Below are 26405 nucleotides of genomic sequence, written 5' to 3'. Positions count from 1 at the left end.
ACATTTTAATCTTCTCTACGTCCAACTTCTGACAAATTGACACTGTCATTTGTCACTTTGTGTTTTTCTGATAAATATTTCGTATTCGTAGATTTTGTTTTCCTATTCCACTATTCCTAGATAAAAAGGCATTATTTTATGTATATTCTAGTAATAAACGCCAATGTAAAACTAAAAGATACTAGGGCCTCTTTATTTACTTATTTATTGATATTGTGCTCGTTTTCGTAAAAACTGAATAATGACCGAGACGCGTCGTATACAGCTCCATTTGGGCAAATGTATAGAAGATTTGGATAAATTGTACAATGTACCCGATCTAAAATCGAAGAGAGCAACCTTGTGAGTATCTAAATCTATCTTGAATACTTGATTCTTTATTTGTGTGTCGACATTACTAGACCATGTATTCTCCCTTCTCTAGGTTATGCAAGACAGCTCAAAAACTCTTTGAAAGTGCTGAAGAAGCTCGTGCAAAAGGTGATGAGGAGTACTCCTATGTGTACTATATGAAATACCTTCGGGTAATTGCATTTATCAGTAAAGACAAAGAGTATCTGAAAGATAAAAATTACTTCAATAATATGCTTGGGCCTAAGAATCCAAACAAAGCTATTGATGCGGCTGAGAAATTGAAAATTAGTCTGATTGAAAGGTACCTTTAACTATTATATCTTCTTTAAGTAACGTAAATACAAAATTCTGTCTAATGTTGAAAGTATTGTCTGAAATTTTAAAACTATTATTATTAAAGGATATTATGAGATTTTTTTCTAATCAGAATTAGTTTAACTTTTTATTAACCTTCAAATTTGCTACAATACCTACTTATGAATGGGATTCCACTTTATTTGAATAAACTAAAAAATATTGCTTTATTTTTCTGTCAATATTGTAGCAATATGATATTATTTTAGATATGCTAAAGAGCAAAAAGCCAAACGACTTATGGATATACAAGAAAATGAGTTAATCAAACAGAAAATAGATGAAAACCGTAAAAAAGCTATGGACACTATTGCTGCTGAACCACCACCTCCAACTGGTCTACCAGGTCTGTATAAGAGTATTTCATAATATATCATATTTTTTAATTTATTAACTAGAATGAAAGTGTTTGGTTCAGCCAAGTAATGTCTGATTTCTGATTAAGGTATAATTTCATTATTAGGTTAACATATATGATTATTGGTCATGTTACATGCATTTTAGTTAAATTGATTGACTTTTTGGAAAAATCAGGGGCTTAGAAATAAATATGATTGCCACCATCTTCATGACATGCACAAAGAGAAATAAAATAACATAAACATGATTTAGACTAACTTTTTTGAATCAACATTTGTTGCCTTAGGTCCTGATGATGTTACAATCAAAAGTGATCAACTGTATACTATATTAAAAAATGGCAAACTCAAAGTAATGATATTAGATGCTAGACCTGGGAAAGATTATATTAACTCACACATCAACCATCCTGCTTGTATCAGTGTGCCAGAAGAATGTATATCACCTGGGTAAGTATATTTTTTAAACTTTCCCTTTTTCCTTAAACTTAGGTTTTATTAATATATGTTTTGTTCCAATGAAACAATATAAACATATTTTGTATCTTAGATTTCTTTTTGAAATATCTTTGTAATTTTTTGCCCCATAAGTTAAAGGAATCTATTTTTATTAGTTTTATTAAATAAAGATTAAAAAATAAGTATGTTTTACTTAACATAAATGTAATATATTTTTCAGGCAATCGGCAAATGTTTTAGAACAGAATCTACCATCTGAATCTCGTCCTGTTTGGGCAGAGCGGGCCAGCTCTGAGCTGATAGTGATGCTGGACTGGAGTAGCACTACAGTCATTCCAGGGAAACCGCTGCACCTACTCAAGACAATATTACTCAAGGTAAAATACTGTGTTTGATAAAATTTTAGCTATATTTTTATATATATACAATCAGTCTCTAGCGCTACTCTGTCTTAATATTATTTGCTTACAGTTTTAATTAGAATCAGATATAGAATTATACTATGTTACATTCATACTCAATTAGCATTTGATACATACATGTAATAAATTAAAATCATGCAATAAACACATTTAAAATTAATTTAAATTTGTAACAAAATGTGTGTTGTGTTTGCGTGTTCCGAGGTGTATAAAATGAGTTGACCTATAGTCATTACCAAGCATGAAATGAAACAATGAAAAATAACAAAATCAATATTATTCCAGTGGGACATCAAAGTGCAATACTCCCGTCAACCAGTTGCACTATGGGGTGGTTATGAAGACTGGCTACTGAAGTATCCGGCCTTCACCACTAATCCACAAGCTATACCACCATCACAGGATATCATGTTGGATGATATGCTTGGTGAGCGCCCTTACTACATTTAACATTTGACTTTTAATTTGAGCCCAAATAATTATTTAATTTAAACAAAAAAAAAGCTTTAGCAGAAATTCTGTGAATGTCTGAATCAATTTTAGTTTATTCATATGTAACATTATTTTTATGGTAAGAAACTGTTTATATACCCCTATCTGAATTACAAATCAATTTTTGAATTATTTGTGTCTCATCCTCCAGTTATTTTAGTATTATTTCCTAAATATCTAAGGTATAAGGAATTTGAACCTTATTCTATAACCCATAAGACTGATGTTTTCATGTTAGCTAAAGTGGGCGCTTTATGACTTTTGCCCTGGGTTAGATAGTGTGAAGTATTTAAATGTATGATTTTAGGTGAAATAGACTATCCAAATTGGTCCGATTTAAACCCGACACCTGCTGTTAGCCGGCCCATATCATCTGAACCAGTCATAGATCGAGCTAGCAAGGTAATCTTTAAAAATTCAGCAATAGTTTTTTAAGTTTATTATTGAATCTGAACTTTACTAAAACATGGCTTTGTTTTATGACAATCAGATATTGGTGTAGAAAGTACTATCTTTGCTTTTTATTTATATATGATTGTAGTTTTACTTCTTTTGGCGCGTTGGGTGATGAAAATGATGAGAGTAAATTTTTACGACACGCACGCATACCGTCTCTAAAAACCGATACACTGAAGTTAGCTATAGTCAACATTTTAGGGTTTTGTTATTCATTTTTTTGGACGTATGGCGTATTTCATAAAATAGCCAACTAAAGTTAATATTTTCCTTAAACACACAAGGTTTATCGATGGATGTTAATTGTCATGGTTTTTTATTCACTGATTGGTTCTATTGTTTGTTTGCTTGGTAGCTGTCAATTTCTGCAGTGTATGTAATCTGTGCTGCCAAAAAGATACAGCTATGCGTCTAAGGGCTTGAATTTCGAATTGAATTATCATATTCATGATGGGATTAATAGCTCGTTTTATATTGAGTTATACACCCACTGAAGAATCCATACAATTTTACTGCAAAGTATGGGTTTAGAAATCCCTGCATACTTACCAATACTATCAATCAATGAGGGTATTCAATGCTTGTATTTAAAATTAAAAACTTTTAGAAACTCTTTTAATTTCACAGGCATGACATGAATGGAATTTGAGTAAATTTAAAAGACAGCTTTTTTTCCTTATTACAAGGTGTATTTTATAAGGGGCATTCATTGCCCCTTATAAAATACTTAAAAAACATCCCTTTTATAACAATGACTATTGATTAGTTTCCTAAGAGAAGTAAATATTTAATGTTTATATATATATAATTATATACGTTGCCATAGCGAAAAAAAATTACCTCATTCTAATAGAAAATTTAAATTTTCAGTCAGCTGCAGTAGAACTATATGCAGAACGCTCTCGTAACATGCAACATATATTGGAACAGCAGGAACTTATCGCTGATACTTCGCTTACTCTTGAGATGCAAAGGATTGAGGCTGAACAGGTATTTGTTATATTATTAACATTAATCAAGGTTGTTGATGGATTTTTTTTAATACTTACCGAGAAATCACCTACATGATATATTTTTTTACCCATAACAATTATGATTTATACTATGTAAAGGTTTTAGCCGCTACTGTCCATACAAAATGATACACAATTTCTATATATATAAAATTCTCTTGTGAGTATGTTCGTTTCTATACTCCTCCGAAACGGCTCGACCGATTCTTAAGAATTTTTATGCATATTCAGTAAATCTGACAACAGGTTACTATCTATCTTTCAAATCCTTATAATTTTGGGATGGAGACTCCATCGCAAAAAATTTTTTTATTTTTTTCTATTTCCTATTTTTTTATTATGATACAACATACCAAAAATACATACTACCAATAGTAATTTTCACCTGTCCACAATCAAACCATATTTTTTATTATTATAGATTGTTCTTTTATTGAAGTAATATTCCTAGAAATAATATACATGGCAAAACAACGTTTGGTGGGTAATCTATAGAAAATTATGACACAATATTATGGCAACTAAAATGCGCATTTACTTAACATTTTCTCTTAAATAATAATTTCCAGTAAAAAATCCCCTGATTTCTGATTTGTGAAATCTCAAATCATATTTTTTTCAGGACTGGGAAAAAATACGCCAACAAGGGGAAACAGAACACCGGGATGAGTTGCGAGCCATGTACCAGCTTCGGGAACAAGAAATTATCTCACAGCTTATGCAGCTCGAGAACAAGCAGTTTGATATGGTATATATTTTTCAATTGTTTGCACTCCTTTAACGTGTTGCTTCTCTCTCTATCAAATTGTGTTTAAGCTATAATGAAAAGAGACAGATGAAACGGTCTAATTGTACGGTTAATTACTTTTTGGTAAACTTCCTAAAAAATGTTGATTAACGCCATCTATGCTTAGCAATAGCGAACTAAATCATAACGTTATACGTACTGCTCAAGAAGTATTTAGTTCAACTAATTAATTACTTTATTATTAGGATGTGTATATAGATATCTAGATACATTTATTCTTGGCCGTTAATTGATCAGCCTTGTGCCTGTTCACGATTTTTCGTTCATAGCAGCAAACGGAAAAATCAATTGGTGAATGGAAACTGAACTAAGAAAAAAAGAAAATGAATTAAAATTTTAATTTTTTTTGTTTAAACGTAAGCGTTTGCAGGACCAAAAACCATTTGTTATTGTAACTTCAGTTTTGATCTCAGGAACAAGAGAATCAGTCTCTGCGTGAGAAGCTGGAAGATTATCAGAGAAGGGAAAGAGAAGAGGCAGCCAAACTCGCTGAGAGCATCGCGCGGTCACAGCTAGCGCCATCTGCTGATAATGAAGGTGGATAATTATTTTTAGATCAGGCCACAGAACCATGGCTTCTTTAATTAGTGTTAACTTATGTACTCGCCTTAAAAATTATAACTCTTTGGTGTAACAAGATTAAAAACTTTTCAAATATCTTTCGCCTTATTCTACGTGTGAGAAAAACGAAAGAAAAAGTAAACTCTTGCCTAGCTGTTTGATCAACTGACTCAACATCTTTCACGCCGCTAGTTAAACGGCGACGTTTAGTTTAAAGACTAAGCTGTTTATTAAACGGCTAATTAAGCTAGTTGGCTGCAACATATATATTAGTGTGCCGTTGGCCTTTTGTTAGTAAAATACAGTTAAATTTTTCGATATACCTATGTATTAATGTCTGTCGTTATCATGTGTGGTGTGTGTTTAAAACAACAAAAAGTGTCCACTGACTTACAGCAATTACAATATTTAATAATATTCTTAATTAAAATATTAAGCCCGCAAAAAAAATGAATCTATAAAGGTTCAAATAATGAACAAAGCGGCCATAAGTGAAATTGGACGGATCTTTTAACAAAAGTAGTAAAAACTTTTTTTGAACTTTTGAATTTCGAATTTTTATATGAACGTTAAGTTTGAAATTCAATTATATCGTGTATAAATAACAAATATTCGTGATAATTAAAAAAAATGTTAGCCGTAGCAACAGCCCGTGAGCGGGAAGCTACGGCTCGCGAAGTGGAAGCGAAGCGTGCTCGTATCGCGGCTGTCACCGCACAGAGGGTGTCACTTGACAGGCAAAGGGAGGCGCTTGAAACTGAGCGGAAGCGGAAACTGGCCGAGGCTAGGGAGAAACAAAAACCGAACTATAAGGTATGCTATTAACAACTATGAACTTTTTGAATTTCGATTTTTTTTATATCAATAATAACGTTTCATTCCAAATTCAAATATGTGCAATTATACGTGACGAATATTCGCCATTATACATTTCGAAATTCAAATTTATAACAAATTTAAAAATAGAGGCTAAAGATGTTCTCTCAAATATTTCAGTATTCATAACAATGTTAATATTAGCAATTTATTAATATCTAAATATAGGAAGAAGATACAGAATCGTACGGCTCCAGTATTGAGAGTGCAAGTGCCGCCCTGAATCGATCGCAATCTTCGCCGAACATCGCAAAAGTAAGATATAATTTTTATAATAATTTTACTTATTTAAATACCTCCTTCAAGCCATAATTCGTTTTATTTTGCCGTGTTTATAAGAATAACCTATATTGTATGTTCATTAATTAGAGGTTAAAAATAAAAGCATGCATATAATAAAACTAATGTTAAATATTATGTAAACAGTAACATTACTTTGATATACTCTAATAATTATATAGGTGTCATCTGATGAAGAGGAACCAGTGGTGCCAAGCTTCGATCGCAGTACAAAACCAGCCAAAGTGGCGCCATCTAGTGAACTACGACAAAGGGACTTTCAACCTGTTTGGGGAGATGTCGTGAGTATTTGCTAATTTCGTAAAATATACAAATATAATAGTTAAATTTAAATAAAAAATACGCGATCTTAATAAAATATGTACCACAAGCTACGAAAAACAATATCTTTAAAATTTCAGTTATATTAGATTAGTTGATAACTATTATTTTAAAAAAATCATAATTTTTTTATAACTTTAAGGGTACTTAGTATAATCGGGATATTTATTTAAATTAGCTATAATCCTAATTAAATTACAGATTAAACATGTACCATTTTTTTACTATGGATTAATTTTACTTGTCCAACTTTGAACAATATTGGCACATCTGAGATAGTATGAAATATTTTATTACTTTCCAACGATATTTGGACTTTAAAAATTCTATGATATTGCTTTTCGTAGATTTTAATATTGAAAATGATAATTTCATGAATTTTGCGCACGTATTTTTAAAGATCGAATTGACGTGTTGTTGATATGATGGTTTTGCTTGTAACAAGAAATTACCGCCAAAATGAATTATACATGTCACGTGTATGTCAACTGTCAAACCTGTCGAATATTTCCCAAATGTAATCTTATTAAGTTTCACGTGTTTTGCAAAGCGGCTTACTCCATAATTCACGCCTTCATTACGAATATTTAATTACAATCGTCAAGTAAGTATAAGTTAGCTAATAAAAGAAAGTAATTTTTACAAATAGAAAATATCAAAGTTTGTATTTGTTTCAGTTTATATATTTAATTTACACACAATATTTAAAAATTTATACATAAACATGGTGTGTTAAAAACTTTTAAATACTTTTTATTTTAATTTATTAATTCAGAGAACAATGTAAAATAAATCTGTAAATGTAAAATATTACTTTTGGAGTTTGTAGTTTTTTGTTAATAACGGGTTCAAACGGGATTCTCATCTGTTATTAAGTGATATCACCCGGGGACATACATACCATAGGGCTCGCGAGTAAGCCGGCCCTTTAAGAATTGGTACGATATTTTCTGTGGGTAAGTAGTAGTATAACTAAGTAAGTAGATATAACATTAATATTTGAACCTGAGTAGACGCAGACATCGTTAATAAAATCGCTTAGGCTGTTTTCTTGCTAAATATTTCTATCCCATCAATATAGTTAATGTTAAATTGTAAGCAATGTTTGAGAACATAGGTAGATTTATAGGAAAACAACATTAAAGTAATTCTAGTAAAAGTTATTGGATTATGTATCACGTTTAAAGGGCACATGCTTATTTGATTGAGCACATTGTATGTTTGCCCACGCTTCAACTTATCAACTATTCGAATTTACGTAGACATTTTCTGTAATAAAAGTTTTCTCTTTCGTGCTTCGACACGTGGTCACAATCTTGAGCTGCCAAAAATGACAAACGTCATTAAAGGAGGTTTGACAGATCTTGATGGTTTTTGACTTTTCAAACAATTGATTCATGAAATACGAAAATATGGTTTTAAATGTGTAGAATATTTATTAGTATTATTGATTGAGTTGGTTATTACTTCTTAAATGTTTATGAATTATACATTATTTAAATGAGCCTTGGGATTGATTTGCTACAGTTCAAATATCTCTACCCGGCAAACAATTTGTACGACTCAAAACTTGCCGATTAAGAAAAGTGGCGGAGAGTTTCTGGTTGTAAATATAAATTTAGAATGAATTTAACATCTCCTCTGTTGAGTTTCGTTCATAAGTGTACTTGTTGTACCGTTACCTACATGAATAAAGTTTAAGTTCAGATATCAGAACAATAGTAGCCGCGATTCAATTCATAATAATTTTTATCCACAAAATGCCCGATTTCGAAGGCTTTTAATATTTATTACATAATATTTGAGACGAACCTTTTTAAATTTCAAATTTTTAAGCGAATTATTGCTTCAATATCAGTTTTCACGATGCGACTCACAGAAAACATGTCGCAAAACACGTGACACTAATGCAATTAGTAGATCAACAAACATTAATTGGATTAAATGAGTTTCGGCAATTTCCGCAATTTATTAGGACCTATTCTCAATTAAAATTGGCACACGTTACGCTTTCACTCGTATATATTTACTAAAGGACCATCTACTTTTCTGTACCTCTTAATATTTATACGTATACATTTTTTTACTATATTTCAATACATTAAACCAATAAAAAATATAATTGTAGTTAATTCTAATATACCGTATAACCAACCTTAAAATGTAATAATTAAAATATATTACTAAAAGGAGTCCCTTTAGGCAAGATACTGGCAGCGTTCCCCCTTTGAATAGCTAGACTAATTCATTGTCAGAGGTAGCTGCCAGCGCTTCGGTCTCCTGTGATGTCGACTAACCTTTTTGATGTTAACCTCTTAATTAAATGCTATATAACATGATTGAATTATGAAAAGGTTTTGCTCAGAGCTTTGTTAATGAATGTTTTATCAGATAAATGAATACATTATTACTCCTGATCAATATCGTAGGTAAATGTGCAAAGGCGTATCTATACGCCAATGGCGCTGATCAGCAAGTCTGAAAGTTGAAACAATATGACCACTTGATCACGTATACGCTGTCGAGTCGGTGCGTGTCTTTGTACTGCCCACGACAAAAGCCTTACAATGGTTATAGAGATATTTACATAATATTCCAATTTTATGTAACTGTTTTTATAGAATAATCCAAATTCATACTAAGTTCACTAAGTTTTTGGTAATTAACAAATGCAGTCTTGTCAGTATGACATATGCATATTTCTTTATATTTTTTTAAGTGTTGGTTAATTTTAATAATGTTATTGACCGGACAGTCCAGTAGCCCTGTTAGTAAATACTTTTTCATGGACGTAACGTGCTCGCGAATTAAAGCAGGACTAACAGACATCTGCCTTTGCAGAACATCACAGCGGTTACACGATTTGACAGAAAGAGACAAAGCTATTTTAGCAAGAATAATGCTGCAAAAACTTTTGCGATTTAAGGGAAGTAATATAAAATAAAGGCTGATTTAAATGCCTGAGGGCGTTGTGATGGATCGCCTAGGCAGCATATATACCTAGATTTAGATAAGAAATTTTGCACCTTGACCTTTTGCGATCCATGATGGCTTTAATAGGACTATTAATAGGTTTACACCGGATACTACCGACACAGTTTACAAACACACAGTAACGAAAACTGATACCTTAATGGTTAAAGCGATTGGGTTCGATTATCGAAACAATTTTTGATTCGAAAAGCGAAAAGGCGAATCTTGAAAATATACCTGTTATACAGCTTGAAGCACATTTTTATTTACGCAGGTTTCGTCCAGTATCTCTTTTGGTATAATTTCCTGTATTAATCCTCAGAAAAAAAAAATTTCTCAATTTTTTTAATTAATTTATTTATAAATTACAAAGTTATGAGGCAACCAATCATACAGACTACTAGATAGATGCATATGGCATTGATTAAATTTTAAAAATAAAGTGATGTTTTAATTATTACATCCTTATGTTTATGATGTTTCTTCTTAGCCTATAACTTTATGCGAGAATATTTTCTGGTATTAAAACTACAAAATGCGTACACTACAGTTGCGTGTATGCTGGTATAAAGTGCGGTTTTTTTATTACATCGTTTTCTTTTGAAGGAAACGTGCGAATTGATGCAAACGCTATCATCAAACTGACCACTGACACGAATTTGACTTTACGACTCTTGATATTTCTATTTATCTTTTCGAAAGGGTTCAATCTAACCATGTGACCAACAAAGATGTCTGGCCGGATAGACTACAAAAGTTGTTATTGTACAAAAAACTGTTAGTAAAACCTACTTGGTTAATTGAGCATTTATGGTCTTGTCTTCGAATTTTTGAATTTAGAATGTCAATGTAAAACGGTTCCTTTTATGGTACTAAGAATTTTTAATACGTCTTTAATTATTCGTACTGTTAGCATTGTCTAACAAAAGTACACGAGTAAATAAAAGCTGTTGTTTACTGTACGGGTGCGTCTATGAGTATGTAAACACAAAGGCGAATACTGTATTTCTAGTCTTATGCGTGGGGTGACCATTTTTGGGTATATTTAGGAATAAAATAAAAGTGAAATCTAAGTTAAAGTTACAATAAGGGGGACATGCATTTCGAGAATTCCTAAAAAATAGTACGGTATTAGGTACTATTATTTTTTGCTGACAAGAGGAAGGGGGTGGGGAATAAATTGTAGTAAATCTGCTTAAATTTTTTTTATGATTTTAAGCATTTAGAGTGGTATCGTAATACATAGTAATATATTACGAAGCATAAGTAAATCTATGTGGTATTTTCGTATGTCCTGGTTTGCAGGTACATGTTTTTAATACAATTACTTAATTATCACTTTTAAACTGCATTAAATAAAAAAAATACAGACATGACACATGGAGCTCTTTGCAATAGTTTTTAGCAGCCCCTAGCAGAGTGAGAATGACGTAGGTACGCGCGTACATCAAAGACAATATTTTGTTTTCACCTAAATCATGGTAACCCTACTCCCCCTTGTCCACCCTTAGAAGCAAATCATCCCCAGTCCAGTCACAACTATGCTAACGACAGAACGTCTAACGCAAAAAAATAACAATAACCAACGCGTACGGAGAAAAATTAATTTTTGGCCACTTAAAATTCTCTGAAAGATACACAGAAGAAAAACTTTTTAATCTGTGCTACATACGTTATCTGTGTAGTAAAATTAATTACTCAAATTTTACAAATTGTAAATGTGAATTAAATTATAGTTTTTATGTGAATTATATGCAAAACATTACTCGCTCTTTGAAATTAAATTTAAAAAGTATAGGATTTTTTTAAAATAAATGTTTGTAAGTGTAATTGCGACAATATTCATGCTGTATTTAATAGTCCTTCTCGTGCTTGTATTTCCTTTGTCAAAATATAGAACCGTTTATTGAAATTTCAATGGCAACATGTAAGTACTAAATGTTTATTCATCAATGATTTTTCAATAAATTTCTCATGAAAAGAATTTAATAAGTACAGTCCGCAAAGTCAATATTTCTGTATTGTAACAATGAAATTATCAAAGCAGGAATATATATCTATGAATGCGGCTGGAGACAGTTAGCATGGTGTTTAAAGTGAAGGTCAGACTCAAGGTCACACATGGCATCATATGGCTTTTCAAACGTGTAAGTAAAATAGTCAATACTTAGGTTTATAATTTTTATGCTGACCTTACTTATAGACTATACATATATGGAAATGAAGGGTACGATTAGTTGTTTTATTTGTGTAAACAAGGAACTCTTTTCCAAAATTGTTTTGTCATAAACAAAAGTACATTAAGATTTTAACTAAATTTAAATTTCGTATACCCTCTATATACTCAAGGCATCCCGTCACTCCCTTTATTCTCTACAGATATCGTTTATATCCAGATTAAACATTCTGATTAATAAGATATGTCTGGAATCTGGATATCCATAGTTAAAATCATTTTTTTATACTTTTTGAATGGACATCTGACTATAAATGGGACACATTTAAATTTCTTTTTGTTTTGTCAAATCAAGCTTTTAGATATAAAAATAATGTATTCTATGTAATATACCTTACATAAGCATTATGCTTAACCCTCGCAGTATATAGTTAGAAGCTATAACGAAACTAGACGTAAATCAGTTTACAAAAGGTTAAGGTCGAGCAGAACGACGTGTAATCTCACATAAGGCCTTTCCTATGTGTTCGCTATAAACATAATATTTTCATTTACATCCTGTGGTGACGTTGACAGAGGACACCCAAATAAACTGTCACTTTTGGTGCGGGGGTTACATATCCACTTAAAAAACTGTTAACTTGGTAGTGTTTTAAGCTTTCTTTCACTGGTAAAGGCAATGTAGTAAAATGTACCAAATTTTAAAATAAATACGAAAAGACAATAAAACACTTTAATTTCCGGTAAAGTTTCGCAAGCGACACTCGTCTAGACTACTGTCAAATCCGTCATATTGTGAACATGGTTTAACAGGTACCCAGATTATATTTAAGTGAAATTCTATTATCAAATTTTTATATCTTTACAACTGTTATTTTTTGTTATGAACCTGAACCTAAATAGTGTATTATATACGTATCGGAATATTAGATAGATATAGATAATAGGCCAATATTCAGTAAGCTATCGGAAGGATTTCCGAAATATTCGAAAGGTTTCAAAGTTTAACAATCATAACCAACAAATGTGCGCAAAATTACATTTGAATAAAGGTAATTTAGTTTTAATTTTCACGACAAAGATTTATGTATTTATTAACATAATCAAGTCCGTGGAAGCTGGCATGTAGGTCCAGAAACTCAAGTATTACAAGAAAAAGAAAAAAGCGCAAGTTTTTGACATATTAACTGATCTGGCGTGAATAAAAGTTAACTGGAACTAAAATTAATAATTACTAGTAAAACTATTTTTTTTATACAGTTTCAACGAATACAGGATTGTCATTAAATTATAGTATTTGGCTTAACGTTTATATTACTATGTATTTATGATATAAAACCAATGTATTTCATTTCATAGGGTCGAGGTCTGACTGGCCTGAAAAACCTGGGTAATACCTGTTACATGAATTCCATTATTCAATGCCTCAACAATACCGCCATTTTGGTCACCTACTTCTGCAATGGACAGTACCTGGAACACGTTAATAGGTAAGACATTTTTTTTAAGAAATATATTTACGACTTTTTTTTTAAATAATGTATTGACTACTTTAAATATGGGCATTAGTAATATAATACACACTGTATTAAAAAATAAATTAGTGGCGATACAACCTTATTTTAGCCCTAGGCCTCAGATTTCTATATCTGTTTCATAATCGTTTGTCAATTAGAGGCAAGCAGGTGATCAGCATCCTGTGCCTGACACACGCCGTCGACTTGTTGTCGCCAGTTTTCTCACGATGTATTTTTCCTTCAGCGTTCGAGCGAATGTTAAATGCACATATAGAAAGCAAGTCCATTGGTGCAACCGGGGATCGAAGCTACATACTCAAGGTTGAAAGTCGCGCGCTGAAGTCACTAGGCCAGCACTACTTAGTGCTGCTCAAAAAAAATATATTTAAATTTTGATTGTCCAAACATACCTCTCTACTATTCGTTCTCTCCGGGTTAGTGATAGTTCAGTGTGATATTGTATCACAATTGTGGTTAAGACTAGCAAACGTAAGGCAACATAGTACGCGTTATATCGATTGAAACCTACCATCAAATCCTCGGCGTAGTTATCTTGTAAACTATCTAATTGTATTCTCTCTCGTTGTAATATAATTAAAATTAAATTTATTTCAGATCACACAGCACTCGCGGCGCGATAGCGGAAGAGTTGGCTGCGGTTGTGCGAGGGTTATGGTCCGGACAGTATAGGTTTATCGCTACTAAAGACCTGAGGGTAAGAAAATAAATCCCGATTCAATTAATAATTATTATAAACAGATAATGTCATATAGAACTAGGAACTTGAACTCGCCTATTGCCGCATTTTAAATATACTTGCAAAATAAAATAAATCCGTGTTGGCACCTAAAATACAAGTAGTATAGTAGTAGTATTTTATTATTATTTATTACTCAAGATGTCATATGAAACATGGTGTGATGGTTGCAGCTCCTTACAAACGTTGTGTAAAAGAAAAAACTTGGCTATTAAAAAGAGTGGCGGACAGTTTATTACCAGTTCTTCTCTTCTATTCTACGCCGTTGATTTGAGAACTGGTAGCAAATGTAAAATTAGAAGAATTTAATGTCTATTTCTTTTTTTGACGTTCATAAGTATAGGTACATTGTGTTACGTCATACGTGTATAAATAATGATTTTTGACTTTCACTTTGTTCGCCCTTCAGGCGATTGAACCCCCATAACGGGCCAAACGAGATCCCAAACTAGCAGGAGACTTTTGTATCTAGCGCAGTAAGTCGAGCGAAAAGCTCTTTTCCGGCAGAGCTTCCTAAACAGCCCTAGTTGAACTTTAAAGACCCTTCAGGCCAACAGCGTGATCCATTAAATAAACTGGATGACGGTTTCTTGCGGGCATTATGACAAAAGGCACTGAAGTCTAACGTAATTCGCATTTATATTCGTTTAAAAAAATCATTAATTTAAGGGCCTGTTTCACAATGTCCGGATAAGTTCCAAATAAGCTATTTGTTACTTATTTGTAGGATAAACAGTATTTTTGCGTTTCACGACTGTCAGATAGCGCTATACGTCATGAAATGTGAAGTATCTTATTTGGAACTTTTATCTTTCGAATAATTTATGTGTTGCATAGCTATTTGGCACTTTATCCATACATTGTGAAACAGGCCCTAAATGTGTCAAGATTATCAGTCTTGTATTAATATATATATTTTTTTAGAACGAGGTGGGAAAACACCAGCGTACATTCCGTGGCAACGAACAGCAGGACTCGCACGAGTTTCTCACCATCCTCATGGACTGGTTACACTTAGACCTCCAGTTCTCAATTAAACCACCACTCAAGGTAACTTTGGTGCACGAATGTTCCGTATCTTGGAGCGTACTAACGTATTTTCAAAGGCTTATTCAATGTGTGTCGAAAAACGTGCCCGATTTGATTGTATTAATATGCGTGAGACAGATTTTTACGTTTTTTACGTTACCTACGTGGTAAGATTGATGCTCTTTATTTAGTTTTTGTGTTAGACTTAGTTCTTTATTTTTTTCTCTTTGCTAATTTTTTTTATAATTGTTTCTAAATTAGCATTTTAATTTATTTTACTGATATTGGTGAATTTTTGCTTTTTCGGTAATTTTGAGTTTAAAATTCAACTTTGACACTCTTTTTTGGGACAGCCTGTAGATAGTTTTTCTATTATTAAACCGCATTCATACGCACAAATCAACCGAAATATTTTAAATGTGTATAGAGAAATTCTGTCAGTAATATTTTAGAAACACATTCTTCAATATTAAAATAAATTTCCAATTCATAGGAAAATTTAGGCGCCTCAGAACGCGCCTGGCACGAATACACGAAGTCCAAGGAAAGTCTGGTGCTGCGACTGTTCTATGGCCAGATTAAATCAACAGTGCGCTGTTGCGTATGCGCAACGCATAGTGCTACGTACGACTCGTTCTCCAATCTATCACTGGAATTACCGCCGCATGCTTCACGGTGTACGCTTAGTGTAAGTTTGAGATTTTTTTAACTTCTAAAACCATATATTTTTTTATTGAAAGCCGTTGACATTGAAAATCGGGCGTTGGTTACATACAATACATTACACATTTAAAAGACCGGCAACTCACTTGCGAGCCCTCTGCGGTATCACTTAAAATAAGGTAGGCCTCCGAACGATTATAGATTGTAGATGAGCCCACGATTGAGATTATCTAGAAAGGAATCAATGAATTAATATTTTCTTATAAAATATGAGTAAATCGTATTTATTTATTTATATACATTGCAGGATTGTCTAAAACTCTACTTAAACGGCGAAACCATACCCGGTTGGAATTGTCCTAATTGTAAGGAAAAACGGGACGCCGTAAAAAAATTAGATATATCGCGGTTGCCTCCAGTCTTAGTGATACATTTCAAGAGGTTCTACCTTGACCCCAAGGAGTATTGCAACGCGTTTAGGAAGAGGCAGACATACATAGATTTTCCACTAGAAAACTTGGATATGCGGCAATTTTCTTTGAATTGCCCTGGCAACCCCGTTTATAATTTGTACGCTGTGTCGAACCATTATGGCTCTATGGAAGGTGGACACTATACCGCGTATTGCAAGAGCAGTGTTTATGGAAAGTAAGTTTACAATTTATTTAATAATTTCTGCGATTTCAGTACTTTCAGCCTATGAATCAAAAGAAATGTATTAGTATTTTTGATTCACATAATAAGTAAAATTTCTTTAGGTGCATGAGAGTAAATTTTTTACGAAAGGTCAAGAAGATGTGCAACGTTTTTGTTGAAGAAAAGGGAGAGAGTGATTGAGACCGATTGAGAGAGAGTGAGTAAGGGAGATCGAGATAAAATACTCTCTATTGGTTGATATATTCCTTAAGTAGTTACATATTAAGGCTTTAGATGGCAATTCTGCGCATAACATTTTGTGCAGTAAACGAATATTTTTTATTTATTTATTTTATCGTAAGCATATACAGTGTGTACACAGTGTAAATATAGATATATAAAAATTCTTTTACAAATAAGTTTAACTTCTGATATGTGTACTTTGTACGCACCCACTTTTTTATTTAAAGAATTGTTCACTTGCAAATTATGTTATTATACATGCAGTGCAATATCATCAAAATCTTGAAGTGAAAATATAATACTACTGGTTTCATCAAAGTCTAATTTCCTAGACGTCACATTGTATTGATTTTGACGCCCGAGAGTAGTCCAACGATCGAATAACTCCTAACGAGCTCGCGACGTACCTTCGGCCTTTTCAACACACAGCAAAATGGATACTGACGAAGAAACACTACTGCTTTCTTTGTTCGAAGACGCAGGAGTTGCTCTCTCCCAGAAATTGCTTGATAATGGATCGTTTCCTCCTTCTAAGTAACAATTCTCGCCAGAATCTACCTAAATCTGAACCAGGAATCAAACCTTTGCTTTGGTTTTGTCATATTTGACAACGCTCAAGAGATTGTGACATGAGATACGAATTAAAATATGCAACATGTCTTGTTTCTGAATATCATGCTCATATAGGCATAACAGGATTATAGTCCGCGACTTTCTAAAGTGCGATATTTTTTTCAGATGGTACAAATACGACGATCACCTGGTGACTGAGATTTCGCCAAGTGAAGTCAAGTCTAGCGCCGCCTACATTCTCTTCTATACGTCTTGCGAACGATAGTGATGTGTATTAATGATTTATATGTGTAATCGCCCTAACATATGTGTACTTATGCATTCGCATGTGTAGTAAAAATATTTAGTCTGTTATGTTTTATTACGTTTAAAAAAATTGTAGATAATATTTAACTCAACAAACATGGCAACACCAGTATTAGGAAGATTGTTTGATTATTACTTTGAACGTGAACAAGGACGCTATCTTGTTTTATAAAAAAAAAATATCAATCTTGCTTCGAGTGTCGTAACTTTGGTTTTAACGCTAAATTACCTGCAATGTCGATAGGAGAAAAGATGCGTTTCCGGCCTTTTAACATTTCATGTATAGCGCTTGAGATCTTACGTAATAATGATTTTATGTCACATTTTGACACTTTGTTACTGACTTTTATCCTTCCGGTCTGCCGCGAATACAGAATAAATCTCGTCTTGTTATTAAACAATCATATTTAATATATTTCATTTGAGAACTGCGTAGGAGTCGAAGAGGAGCAAAAACACACTTGTAAATGAAATATATAATTTTTGTGTGTTGACAAGGAAACACAATAAACCCATACTTTATGTTATCAGTTCAAGTTAAAAACAATCTTACGTCGTAGAAAATTTATCTCCAATATTTAAATTTTCTTCTTTTAATCACCAAAATGTTACCACATACATTTGAACATAACCTTACGAAAATATTATCTCGGCAACTGGTTCTTAAATCAACGTATTCATTATAATCCTTATAAGTACAAACTGTAAATAATTTTTTGATTTAAAACCGTGTCAGATGGCCGAGTCCTTGATTGATGTGGAAATAAATCTACCGAAATACCTGATAACCTCAGCAAACTTTAAGTTTCACCTAGTATTCCCATGATAATCACATGATGTTTTCCATACATTAATACTTCGTTCTATTTATATTGTTCGTGATATGGATCAACTCACAATTACACCAGTTACGTTGTCTAATTTAATGACGTCATACATTCTGAAATAAATATATTCAACTTTTGTTAGTAACGTGACCGCTGATCGACGAGGTACATTTATTTCATTGATTTGAATTCATGGTACAAAATAGCAAGATAGTTCTAGCTTTTATTCACCGCTATGCTTCTATGGAAGGCCTACATGTCCCGTCCTGTCATCTTTCACGGATTTCTTGAACAGAAACTATTGGCTCCGAAGAAGTTAAAAGAGATTGACGGAGAGGAAAGTACAATTTTTGTTGTGTACAAGCTCCATTTTCCCTACCATTATTTTAAAAGGCGTCTTCCTACCAGCCAAATTATTTTCAAAATTATGATGAAATAAATTCGAATTGTATGTCTTATATATTCGCTTACGGAAATGAATGGTTTGGGCAAAATGGTTTAAAATATTATTTTTTATTTATTAATATAAAAGAAGGGAATTAAATTGTTTGTTAGTAAACTATGTATAAATTTAATTCTTCAACTAAGGAGATCAAAACAGATGCTGAAATGTCACCTAAAATCTTAGACAATTTTGCTCTAAACTTGATTTGTAAATATCGCTGTAAAATGCTTAATCTCACTAAAGATGTAAAAATATTTATTTTGGATATTTGAATGGTTTTAGAAAGACTGAATGGTAAAATATGTCATTAGAAAGTGTTTTAATTATTTGTCTTGAAAAGCTTTCCGTAGAATACTACTTTTTTTATTATGGCTATACATGTTCTCTAAAAAAAGGATCTATATCAAAACTGTGATTCACCTCGCATGAGTCTAGTGGTGGACGAAATATAAAAATTATTAATATAAACTCCAAATTCCGTATAGGGCATAACGAAAAACATCAGATTCAACACGTTTACAGAAATAAAAAACGTAACAGAGTAACAATCACCGTTGGACTCTCCCAGCAAACTACATGTATAGGCAGCGGCACGTAAGTCTAGCTCTGGTCGATACGTGGAGGGGATTGCTATTTGCTGCGCATGTGTACTGTGGTGCGGGGGACGGAATGTGACTGGAGAGCCAATCGACGCTCTTCATTCCGCTAGCCCCCCTCAGGTACCTTATTTTTTACTTCTGCGCAATAACGGTCAGCGCTAGAGTTTCGTGCCGCTACTTGTACTTATTGCACTAAATGGATTAACGGATAGTGAATAAAGTTTGTCGTTTATCTGCACTATGTGATACATGTATGTGACTTTGTTAGGATGTAACTTAAAGTAATGGACGCTTCTTTCCGGCAAAGATTACAAGTTATACAAAATATAAATTATATAAAAGATGGCTACGACACAATTTAGCAAAAATTTGTGATATTAATGTTCAAGAAAAGAAAATATTGTAATATTTCTTTCATGCAAGTTTTGTTTTCTATTATGTCGCCGATTTGTGTCCTAGTAGTAGTGTAGTGAGGGGACGTATTGTTTTTGACTAATCCTAGTTGTATATAAACATTACTAAATACATAAAGTGTATACTTAAGACAGAATTTATTAAATTCTTTGTTAATATGTTATCGTTTTTTATTAAGACAGCCTTGGTCTACTAACTAGTCAATGAATTATTGGGTGGCAGTTAGTATTAATATTCATCAGCATAATGCAAAATTTATTCTAAATTCACATTCAAGAAAGCATAAAAGTATGATACTTGAACAATTCTAAGCAATATAATATGGCTAAGCTTACAGGGGGCTGAGTCAATATGCTATAGTATCAGTGGTGTATGTAGAAAGTCGACGTAATATGGTGGACTGTGAGTTTTTAATATAACCTATGGCTAGACTTTGGCCGATATAATATGCTATACTAATGTTATGTGACTGTTATTTACAATTTACAGTAATTTTAAATTATATTTTTGTGTGCACTGTTGCACATTACACACAATATGAAGACTCAACTAGAAATGTTCTAATTTCTCTAGTCGCAATCTCGTCTTGAAAGTTGAACGCTGTCAAAAATGTCAAACTTCATTTCAGAAAAAATGGTATGACAATTTTTTAAACCATATTTTTTTGATGGACTTCCTTGAATAGGAACACTAGATTCTAGAACAAAAACAAACATGACTGTATGTATTGTTTAATATGATACCAAACGTTTAAAATTGGAAAACATAAGAAAACTTTTTGAAGTTAACAATCAATTAATAATGTCCAAATTACAGTGGCAAATCGCCCAAGAAACTCAACTTTTATCAGAAGAGAGATGGATTATAAAAGCGCTACAATTAGTTAAAAGGGAAAGAAACTCCCTCCAGGTACTTTATTAAATGCGTAATAAAAATGTAAGAACTTACTTTCATGTTTAATTTACACAGTTACTGTCTGTTTTCATTCCAGATTGAAAGATTGAGTTTAGAAAGTATAAAAATGCAGCGAACTCAAGGATCACAAAAGCTTAACAAATCCTCGACACATGAGCCTTCCGCATCATTAATTGACATAATGAAAAATTATAAAAAATCAAACAGTGAGGATATGATTGTATGTGAGGAACACATGACAACTACTTGTAATGAAGAAAAACTTAATTTAACATGTTCAAATTCAATATTTGGTAAGACTTGCTAATTAGCTCTTTCCTTAGTCAGACCAATAATAATTAAACATGATATATTATGTTAGGGATCTATGTGGGCCGTCAGAAGCATCAATTTCGGGTTTTATTCAGCCAACCCTAGTAAAAATTTAAAACTAATTTTGTTCAAATTAAAACTTTTATAGTTTATTAGTTTAGTCTATAAATTATAAGGTTAGATATTCTAATCACAAGTTTATATGTCCTTTTAGGGCCAATGTCTGAAGAGGAGGATATGGAAGAAGAGGAAGACCTTGATTTCTTGATAGAAAATATGAATACAATAATAAATACTGAACTAGAAAAAGCTGATGAAACAATACTGGGATGAATGATTTTTAACCATGAATTAAGAAATATTCATAATAAAGTGAAAGGAAGATGTATAGGAAGAAGTATAAACAGTGTGCATCAACACATGTATATAAGCTTAAAGATATGTTTGCAATATAGGTGGTATATAATGTTAAATTAGAATGAAGAAATAAAACGAAAATTTCACATATTAAAACACATTTTATTTTAATATAATATTTAATGTATATTTAATAATCTTAACTCTATTACAATTTAATTTAAATCTTAATTATTATAAAAACTGATACAATGATTAATGAATATAGAAATAATTATCACAGAAAATAAAAATTTGTCAGTAAATAACAGAAAGAAGATAAGACAGATATCTAGAAATATTCAACAGTAAAACATTAAAGCCAATCAATAAATTGAAAATATTTAATTGCATAAAAATACCTATTCTAATTTTTTTGTCAGGTCACACATGTTAAAAAAATTACCTATGTTAGAGACCACTTATCTTAATATAATAGCAACAATTCAACAGCAAACAATTCATTTCTTTTATACTATAGAAGCATTAACAACCTTAATATATTAACTAACATTAACTCGATATATCAACTAACATTAACTCAAAATTCATGAATGTCAATTATCAAAATAAATATGTAAAACTAAGCAGCTGTTAAACTAGAAAGAATCTTTTTACCTAAAGTATCAGTAGTGATCTGCAATATGAGCATACCTAATTGAGTAGTAGCACCACTATGTTGAAAAACAAACTTTATTGCTCTATGGTAATCATCAAAACCTAAACCAGCTAGGTAGTCATAGACTATTTCATAAAGTTCAGGAAGTTTCCCCTTTATCTCGTGCCAGATTTCTCTCATGGTGACTGCTGTAAAACAAAAGCATTTTAAATAAGAGTGTTAACTGAACTTTCTAGAAAGTCAATGTTTAGTCTTAATTTGTGAGTATTATATGCAGAAGGGTTTGGTTAAAAGCGCTCATGACAGGGAACAACTAACGACTGTTCACATAAATAACGTGTGGCACAGCAAGTTTGTTTCATAAAATGAAAATTGTATTGTCTTAAACGGTACGCGCATCGGATCGGTTTTGTATGTACCATTTTCATGATGATAAGTACATTTAAAATAATTTTGTATTAATTTATAAAAGTACAACTTTAAAGATTTTAATTTTACCACATACCGACAACTCCAAGACCGCACACTCCACCGACGGCTCCCCCAACAACAGCTCCTGTCTTCCCACCATAATATTTTCCAATTAACGCTCCAGCGACTGATAAACCAGTGGTCACCAGCACGGCGGTCTTCACTCTTCTATCGCTCATCACCACACGAAAATTAAACTTATCTGTGATCGACAGAATAAGGTCTTCGATCATACTCGGATTAAACGGTAATCCTGGACCACTCGAATAAACATCTAGGTCAGTTTCATACTCCGAATCGGAAGACTCAAAGTCAGACATTGTTCTTATTTTAAAAGTAGTGGTTCAAGGAGAGGTAACAAGTAACGTGCCTTGCTGAAGTCAAGTCGCCGAATGAAGCACTAATAGGTTAAATTAGTTCCAGAAATTTATTACTACCGTCATTTCTCGAAAATATATTCAAAATAAAACAGCTTACCCTCATTTTGTAACGGTTTTCTTGTTTTATATGAATAATATTTTGTAAAAAGTATTATGAGGTTTTTCACAATTTTTAATAGGCAAGTATTTATTTATAAATTGTATTTAAATACCTTCTTCGTAGTCCAGGTTTCAACTTTAAATGTATGTAACTTTTATTAAGATGTCTATCTCAGATGGTTAAAATCGATTGAGATAGGTTATTGGGTTTGGATGGTTATGATCTTTATTAGAAGGATAGATCGAACCGATATTTCTCTAAAAATAAAGTGGTTTTAGTTATAAATAAATCGAAGCAGTGGCGGATTAACACATTTGCCGACAGTAGGCTAATCAAATTTTGCTGCCCCTTCTGACCTCTGCATTTTGATACCCTACAGGTCTACAAGGACCAACAACGGTGGACGAAAATATTTTGGAAATAAAAGACTAATAAAAGTGATTCTTTGATTTAAAAAAAACATAACTTATGGAAAATTAATAACATAAGAACTGATTACAGTATACTAAACCTACACGGTAAAATTTCTAAACTTATAACATTTATTCTAAACTAGTTTCTAAACAATAGGTACACTCATTACAAAAATTAAACTATATAATTAATTGTACCTACTAATTTTTGATAAATGTTTGACAAAAAGGGTGAATAGTTTATAATTTTTTGAGTTTTTGGAAACTCAATAATTTACTGGTGAATAAAGTTTGGTAATAATTTTTGCTGAAGCTTGATAATTATTGCTTCATTTTATTCCTGATCATTATTTAAATATGCAATTATCCGAGGTGACTTTTGCTGACAAAAATTCCCCAATTTGACAGGTTCATTTAAGTGGTGATATCTATGTAAGATTTAGGTATTTAATTATAAATAAATATAAAACGCATGAGATTTTAGTAAGAAGAATCTTACTTACTAGAAACTCGACTAGTGTAAACATAATCTGGTATGACGAGATTGTGTTTACGCATTTACGCAATTTTTTCTATATTCATATACAAGTATCGTACAAATCGGTTTGAACCGTTTTGAGTGCGAGATTTGTCATACGAGTTTAGTGATTACTAATTGTTGTATTGGTATTGATCTCGAAAATTGTTGGTGATAGTGAGGCATTGTGGCCCTCTACCTTACCTAGAGGATATAGGAATATAAGTCAAATAAATTCACACACAAATCAAATAAAATATCAATTATTATTTCTTATAAACGCCTTTTAAGACATAGTGATAGACTTTAGTCTGGGCTTGAAAACGTAATATAAAAATACGTCTTATGAAAATTAATCTCCGAACTCGGACATTAATTTTCATTTTCAAACATACGTCTAGACATTCTTGTAACATTTTTGCGACATATACGATAAATGTATCGGCTTTCAGAATGTATTTCGAGTCACATTTGGCGTTAACGGATTCATAAACTTGATTAGCGAACGAGATAGCGCGCAGTCCAGTGTTACGAGATGGTCTTTACGACGTACTAGACTACTTTGATATCCCCCAGAAATCCTCTAGAATGCTCTTTCCAAGCAGATGGTGGCATGGGCCATGGCGCGATTCTAAAAAACATTATTCTTATTAAGCTTAAACGAATATATACATAATAAAGTTAGCCACACGGATAACATTATTACGTTGTGTTCGTAATTCAATTTAGTTCTAAAATTAGAAACGTGATATACAATATTAAAAACTGTATTTGGTGTGTTTTTGAAATTTTCTCTAAAAAAAACCCCAAGTATTCTTTTTTCCCCTATTATGCCCCTAACTGGGTTGGAATATCTCTAAATCTAGGGGGAAATCGTCTGATCTAGCAGCACAAGTGCAGTTTAACTTCCAACTTCAAAAAGTAATAGATTTTGAATTTTTAAATTTACATTTTGCATACAGCGATGTCTATATACTGATATTCTCTGTGGATGTCAATAATACGCAATAATTTATTTTTAAACAATGTAAAATGTTATTCGAGTCGAATAATTTGACCAAAGCGAAATATTTAGATTATTATTTATAGATAGCCTTAGCGGTAATTTAAACTACACAGTACAATCAATATAAAATAAAAGGATTTGCAGTCTAAATTGAATAGGAATGGATCCCGTAAGAACCGAAGTTAGTTTTAATCAAAATGTAATTGAAAGAGTTATATTAGACCTTGGCAAGTATAATATTATTCATAATTTGTTTTTCACTTTTTATTTATTTATTTTAAATAACTAGATTGATTATTGATAAACAAACTAAATTAAAAATAATGTTTTTGTTCAACAGCTGATGCATTTGATATCAGAATAGTATGGGATGGTGAGACAGCCCTCTTAGCTGGAGTAATGGCCTTGGCAGGTGGTGTGATTGGTGGTTATGCAGGAGGCAAGATGGGAGCAGCTCTGGGAGTTGGTATAGGGGGTGCAGCAGGTGTTGGAGCCTCAAGTAAATAAATACTTTTATTACCTATGTCCTGAAATGTTAGTTATTGTGAGAATTGTTTTTGTGTTCCATGGAGAAGCACTTACTGCAAAGTATGCAATAATTATGCATTTGCTGCTTTTGGCTACAATACAATACCTGCTATAATAATAATATGTAAATATTTTTTTATAATTCTTTAAACATAACTGTTTTCGTTTCAGCTGTTGTGCACTTGCATGAAATTTGGTCAAGAGTTAAAGAACAGCTGAAAGAGCTTGTATATATTGTGTTCAACTACTTGCGGAGACTAGATCCTGTTGACTATGAACGAGGTATTGCAATACTAATGGCCTGTACATCAAGTCGGAGAGAACTGGTTTTCACTCTTTTAGATTTTATTGCTCACAAACTGGGAAAGGAAGTAATATCTAGCATAACAGTATCTTAATTTGAGGTAGTTATAAGGTTGTTATGACATGAGCTTTATTTTCAAGATTCAATTATGGGTTGTGTTTCTATAAATTATTTAGTTATTATTATAAAAATTATTGTAATTTTAAATGAGATCATAGTAACTTATGATATTTTTAGATGAGTATGGACCTATTGTGTAGATTATGTTTAGTCCAAATTTTATGTGTTAACAATATGATTTGACTTAAAACTTTATAAGACTTGTCTGGCTCAGAAATCTGACAGAACTGCACACAAAGTTGCCTCTAAAAATAAAATGATAGAAAAGTCTGATGAAGTCTAATTTGTATATAAAAGGAAACAGGTGTAGCACTGTTAAATTTTTATTTAATAATTTTCATAAAACAGAATGTATTGTAAATACATTTTTTTATTGTGAAATTATCATGTT

General features: G+C 32.0%; 4 protein-coding genes across 6 annotated transcripts; 3 read left to right on the top strand and 1 right to left on the bottom strand.

Moving 5' to 3' along the window:
• Positions 1–63: 63 nt before the first annotated feature.
• On the top strand, positions 64–20091 carry LOC111001885 (ubiquitin carboxyl-terminal hydrolase 8). Of its 2 annotated transcripts, XM_022271946.2 has the most exons (19): positions 64–342; positions 425–655; positions 918–1054; positions 1355–1517; positions 1747–1903; positions 2234–2375; positions 2748–2842; positions 3767–3886; positions 4532–4657; positions 5131–5254; positions 5916–6091; positions 6323–6409; positions 6616–6735; positions 13284–13414; positions 14057–14156; positions 15123–15248; positions 15721–15915; positions 16198–16538; positions 17508–20091. In XM_022271946.2, the coding sequence occupies exons 1-19, from the start codon at positions 242–244 to the stop codon at positions 17605–17607; spliced, it is 2772 nt and encodes a 923-aa protein (XP_022127638.2). In that variant the 5' UTR covers positions 64–241; the 3' UTR covers positions 17608–20091. The 2 variants fall into 2 exon arrangements, with proteins under 2 accessions (XP_022127638.2, XP_022127639.2); XM_022271947.2 differs by lacking the exons at positions 64–342; positions 425–655; positions 918–1054; ... (8 more) ...; positions 6323–6409; positions 6616–6735 and adding an exon at positions 11792–11895.
• Positions 20092–20579: 488 nt separating this feature from the next.
• LOC111001886 lies at positions 20580–21667 on the top strand. Its single transcript, XM_022271948.2, has 3 exons — positions 20580–20842; positions 20925–21141; positions 21375–21667. The coding sequence occupies exons 1-3, from the start codon at positions 20735–20737 to the stop codon at positions 21491–21493; spliced, it is 444 nt and encodes a 147-aa protein (XP_022127640.2). The 5' UTR covers positions 20580–20734; the 3' UTR covers positions 21494–21667.
• Positions 21668–21770: 103 nt separating this feature from the next.
• LOC111001890 lies at positions 21771–23116 on the bottom strand. Of its 2 annotated transcripts, none has more exons than XM_045631098.1 (2): positions 22681–23116; positions 21771–22360 (listed from the first exon to the last, which is right to left on the bottom strand). In XM_045631098.1, the coding sequence occupies exons 1-2, from the start codon at positions 22964–22966 to the stop codon at positions 22140–22142; spliced, it is 507 nt and encodes a 168-aa protein (XP_045487054.1). In that variant the 5' UTR covers positions 22967–23116; the 3' UTR covers positions 21771–22139. The 2 variants fall into 2 exon arrangements, with proteins under 2 accessions (XP_045487054.1, XP_022127643.2); XM_022271951.2 differs by having other exon boundaries at positions 21781–22363; positions 22681–23093.
• A 1929-nt stretch (positions 23117–25045) lies between these two features.
• Positions 25046–26377, top strand: LOC111001888. Its single transcript, XM_022271950.2, has 3 exons — positions 25046–25289; positions 25403–25561; positions 25762–26377. The coding sequence occupies exons 1-3, from the start codon at positions 25223–25225 to the stop codon at positions 25986–25988; spliced, it is 453 nt and encodes a 150-aa protein (XP_022127642.1). The 5' UTR covers positions 25046–25222; the 3' UTR covers positions 25989–26377.
• Positions 26378–26405: the final 28 nt, after the last annotated feature.

The sequence above is a fragment of the Pieris rapae genome, chromosome 14, assembly GCF_905147795.1.
Source record: "Pieris rapae chromosome 14, ilPieRapa1.1, whole genome shotgun sequence".
NCBI classification, from domain to species: Eukaryota; Metazoa; Arthropoda; class Insecta; order Lepidoptera; family Pieridae; genus Pieris; species Pieris rapae.
The sequence above is the reverse complement of the archived record's forward strand: the minus strand, read 5'-3'. Positions and strand labels throughout refer to the sequence as shown.